General features: G+C 44.9%; 1 protein-coding gene across 1 annotated transcript in view; it reads left to right on the plus strand.

The window, feature by feature from the left end:
- LOC112078701 (E3 ubiquitin-protein ligase ZSWIM2-like) overlaps nt 1–3,150 on the plus strand; it is a 3,674-nt gene extending 524 nt beyond the window's left edge. The window contains 9 exon segments of the mRNA XM_024144855.2: nt 884–967; nt 1,088–1,166; nt 1,239–1,277; nt 1,418–1,643; nt 1,880–2,064; nt 2,067–2,136; nt 2,259–2,343; nt 2,443–2,534; nt 2,970–3,150. Coding sequence (XP_024000623.1) covers nt 884–967; nt 1,088–1,166; nt 1,239–1,277; nt 1,418–1,643; nt 1,880–2,064; nt 2,067–2,136; nt 2,259–2,343; nt 2,443–2,534; nt 2,970–3,150 — 1,041 coding nt within the window.
- Nucleotides 3,151–5,080: the final 1,930 nt, after the last annotated feature.

Consider the following 5,080-nt stretch of genomic DNA (forward strand, 5'->3'; position numbering starts at 1 on the left):
GAAAGAAAATAGAGATATTTGTCATAGTTTACAATACATAGGGGAAAAGTCTTAGGAATCCATTCTGCAAACAGTCTTCAATGGAAAGTTGTTGTGACATCAGTGGTAGATTTTACAGGACTGTAAATAATATAGCCTAACACCAGTTGGGTCTTTGGGTGACAAGTGTAATTTGCTATCAGATGGTGTTGTGATTGTGTTGGCCTAGAACTCTCCAAGCACATGCTGCGCATGAACACAGACTCACTCACAACACTCTGAAATATGATTTTGCTGGGCTAAAATCTGGTTTCAACCATCTACAGGTAAGCAACCGTTATAACATGCTAATATCATGGTATTGTTGTATTACCAATTGTACATGGGGCTGCAGGTAACCTAGTGGTTAGAGCATTGGGAATGTGAAAGGTTGCTGGATCGAATTCCCTGAGCTGACAAGGTAAAAAATCTGTCGTTCTGCCCCTGAACAAGGCCACTGTAGGCCGCCATTGTAAATACGAATGTGTTATTAACTGTCTTGCCTAGTTAAATAACGTTTTTTTTAAATAGCATGTAATATCGCATGAATTCACAAGGGGCACACATGTACCAAGACATCTTCCCGAATTACCATGACTACGGCAAACAGGTGTCTATTAGTTGTTGTTGCTGCTTACGTCAGTTCAGAGCATTTAACATAAACTAGCTAGCTGCATAGTTAGCTACTAAAGTTTAAACCTTTGCTGATATAGCAGGGCACGCACGTCGACTTAGTATGAAGACATTGCTCTAGTCTTCTCTCCTCCTCAGTCGTTCCCTAGAAATTCTGTGAGAGTTGTGTTATGTTCAGGAAAACTGTCTGGAAGAATACCGTGAGTGATGCCGTGACTGGCACCAAGACGAGGCCCTGAACAGGACCATGTTCATCCTGAAAGAGTATGGTCCGACCGGATTCCTACTCAAAGGGGGGGAACCCAAAAACTTCAAAGTAGTAGCCTGCATGTGCAACATCCTAACTTGACATCATCAACATTATAGTCCTATTTACATTTTGACACGAAATACTTTCTATTTCTTAATCAGGTAGCCTATTTTTCATATTCCACAGGTGTTCTTGGGAGACCCTCATACATGTACCTGTTCAACATTCCACAAAGAGAGAGACCTCTGCAAACACATCTGCTGGTAATAATGAAGAAAACATACCGATCACACATAAAAGATCTCATTCTGTAAAATAATTATACTTTCATTGTAGGGTTTTATGAGGAAATTCCGACTGCCTAGAGAACATGAATGTAAGTTTCACTTAGACATAACATAGGCTACAATGCATATGCCAAATTGCAATTCAAACCCTAGGCACTCTGTAGAAATGATTGGATTTTTAACAGCATATCCTTAACTCTACTGTGCCCTCTGGTATGTACACTTGCAGATTGCTTCCAGCAGGTCCTGGTTGAAAGGCAGATCCTGGAGCTGCTACAGGGTTTACACAGGAGCAGAACCCCCCGGCCGTTACACCCACCCTGCTCTGAGGCTGACCCTAACCCCAGACCAGACCAGCCGAGGGGGTCAGACAGAAGGAGATCGAGCACGAGGATGTGTTGTCCCATCTGTCAAGAGGAGTTGCTGGGGAAACGGCTGCCTGTGTCTTACTGCAGGTCAGATCATCACGTGGATTATAATGTCAACCCACTTACTGGGACACCCTTGGTATACCTATTAAATGCTTACTAGATCTTAATGATATGATGGAGAACACAAAGGAAAGTGATTTGAGGATGTGGAAATGTGCCTGAACTGACCTACTGTTTTACTGCAACAACAGGGGAACATGTGAGTGGGAGGGAAAACGCCTTCTGCCACCAACTGTCATCCCCTATGTCTTCCCACCCAGGTTCGGCTGTGGCAACAACATCCCTATCTCCTGTATGAAGGTGTGGGCAGACCACCAGGCACGTCCGGAGGGGGAGGGGGAAGCCATGGTGAAGTGCCCGCTGTGCCGGGAGGACTTTGGGCTGGTCAAGCTGCTCCTGGAGCAGGTGAGGAATGTGGCTAAGCTCCACACAGCTGCTGAGCGAGAGAGGCCGACAGACACCTCGGGGTGCTCTGCAACAACTGCAGGGTCTGCCCCATCACTGGCAAGTGCTTCAAGTAAGTCTTGTTGTCATAATTCCCAGGGCCAATAGACCTGTAGCTCGAATTTACATACTTTTCCCCCATCCACTTACCTATACTGTTATGGATCAACTTTTCATGTCTATGACTTCCCTTAGGTGCACAGTCTGCCGGTACTATCACCTTTGCGAGGACTGTATAAGAAGGTGCTGTCACCCTCAGCATCCGTTTGCCATACGTACGGTAAGCAGTCTTCAGTTAGACTCTGTGAGCATTTCTGCATTATATTGTGTCAGGAAGTAGACATGATAAACTTATGACATCAGCTATTATGTCCATCAGAAAAGGACTGAGAAGTGGCTGTCCTTGGGTCAGCGTGTGTTCAACACACTGGGTGAACCACGTGAGATGACCACTCAGTCAGTGGGTGACAGGTGAGCACTGGAATCTCTGTAAGAACCCTGTATAAATAGATTATTATGCTCAGTGTCTGAACACCCTGAATGACATTGAGACAGTGCTAAAATGCAAAGATGTTGTCACACATACAGGCTGTTACACTTTACAACCTGCTGCAATAAGCATTGTGATTCATATTTAAGTGCAGTTAATTACATTATTATTTTAATAGATGTTTTATTGTCACATACACCAGATAGGAACAGTGAAATATGTTGTTTTACAGGGTCAGCCATAGTAGTACAGCACCCCTGAAGTAAATTAGGGTTAAGAGCCTTGCTCAAGGGCAGAGATTTTTTCACTGGTATTCGAACCAGTGACCTTTCGGTTACTAGCCCAACGTTCTAACTGCTGAGCTACCTGCCGTTAAAATATAGCCCATGAGTCTCTGGTTTCCTTTCCCCCTTCAGCATGATTCCTGTTGAGAGTGACCCACTGCCAGAGCACCTGGTCAGAAGCCTCCTTTCAGTCAGGGTGAGGAGAGGCTGCCCCCTGCTGGACCCTGGGCAGCAGTGTAGGATCTGCCTGAAGAGCTTCCAGCAAGGGCAGCAGGCCAGACACCTGCCCTGCCATCACAGGGTAAAGACTTAACTCAAATGATCCTGTCACCGCCAAGTAAAGAGTTAGGTAAACGGGCCCTGACTTTCTGCCACCACAAGGTTAAGAGTCAGATAAACTGCCCTGACCTGGGCCTCCCGAGTGGCGCGGTGGTCCAAGGCAATGCATCACCCTTCTGGACACTGTGTTAACTAACCTCCAGACGAGCCTCAATGCCATACAACTCTCCTTCCTTGACCTCCAACTGCTCTTAAATGCATGCTCTTCAACCGATGCTGTCCACACCTGCCCGCCCGTCCAGCATCACCACTCCTGACGGTTCTGACTTAGAATATGTGGACAACTACAAATACCTAGGTGTCTGGTTCAACTGTAAACTCTCCTTCCAGACTCACATTAAGCATCTCCAATCCAAAATTAAATCTAGAATCGGCTTCCTATTTCGCAACAAAGTATCCTTCACTCATGCTGCCAAACATACCCTCTTAAAACTGCCTATCCTACCGATCCTTGACTTTGGCGATGTCATTTACAAAATAGCCTCCAACACTCTACTCAGCAAATTGGATGCAGTCTTTCACAGTGCCGTCCGTTTTGTCACCAAAGTTCCATATACTACCCACCACTGCGACCTGTACGCTCTCGTTGACTGGCCCTCGCTTCATATTCGTTGCCAAACCCACTGGTTCCAGGTCATCTATAAGTCTTTGCTAGGTAAAGCCTCACATTATCTGAGGTCACTGGTCACCATAGCAGCAACCACCTGTAGCACGCGCTCCAGCAGGTATATCTCACTGGTCACCCCCAAAGCCAATTCCTCCTTTGGCCGCCTTTCCTTCTAGTTCTCTGCTGCCAATGACTGGAAAGAACTGCAAAAATCACTGAAGCTAGAGACTCATATATCCCTCACTAACTTTAAGCACCAGCTGTCAGAGCAGCTCACAGATCACTGTAAATAGCCCATCCAACTAACCTCATCTCCCCATTACTATGCTCTGAAACTGACGTAAGCAGCAACAACAACTAATAGACACCTGTTTGCCGTAGTCATGGTAATTCGGGAAGATGTCTTGGTACATGTGTGCCCCCTTGTGAATTCATGCGATATTACATGCTATTTAAAAAAAAAAACGTTATTTAACTAGGCAAGACAGTTAATAACACATTCGTATTTACAATGGCGGCCTACAGTGGCCTTGTTCAGGGGCAGAACGACAGATTTTTTACCTTGTCAGCTCAGGGAATTCGATCCAGCAACCTTTCACATTCCCAATGCTCTAACCACTAGGTTACCTGCAGCCCCATGTACAATTGGTAATAAGCACAATACCATGATATTAGCATGTTATAACGGTTGTCTTACCTGTAGATGGTTAGGAACCAGATTTTAGCCCAGCAAATCATATTTCAGAGTGTTGTGAGTGAGTCTGTGTTCATGCGCAGCATGTGCTTGAGAGTTCTAGGCCAACACAATCACAACACCATCTGATAGCAAATTACACTTGTCACCCAAAGACCCAACTGGTGTTAGGCTATATTATTTACAGTCCTGTAAAATCTACCACTGATGTCACAACAACTTTTCCATTGAAGACTGTTTGCAGAATGGATTCCCAAAACTTTTCCCCTATGTATTGTAAACTATGACAAATATCTCTATTTTCTTTCTCACTCACTCACACACACACACACACACTTCTTTAACTAACCTTGTAGGTACACACAATTGATTCCCATTCAAAATCCTATTTTCCCTAACCCCTAAACCTAACCTTTACCCTAGTCCTAGCCTTAACCCCAAACCATAAACCTAACCTTAACACCTAACTCCTAACCCTAAACCTGACCTTTAACCCCTAGCTCTAATTCTAACCCTAACACTAATTCTAAGCTTAACCCAAAATCCCCTAGAAATAGCATTTTTCCTTGTGGGGACCAACAGAATGTCCCCAGTTGGTCAAGT

The sequence above is a fragment of the Salvelinus sp. IW2-2015 genome, unplaced genomic scaffold (assembly GCF_002910315.2).
Source record: "Salvelinus sp. IW2-2015 unplaced genomic scaffold, ASM291031v2 Un_scaffold6104, whole genome shotgun sequence".
In the NCBI taxonomy this organism is placed as follows: domain Eukaryota; kingdom Metazoa; phylum Chordata; class Actinopteri; order Salmoniformes; family Salmonidae; genus Salvelinus; species Salvelinus sp. IW2-2015.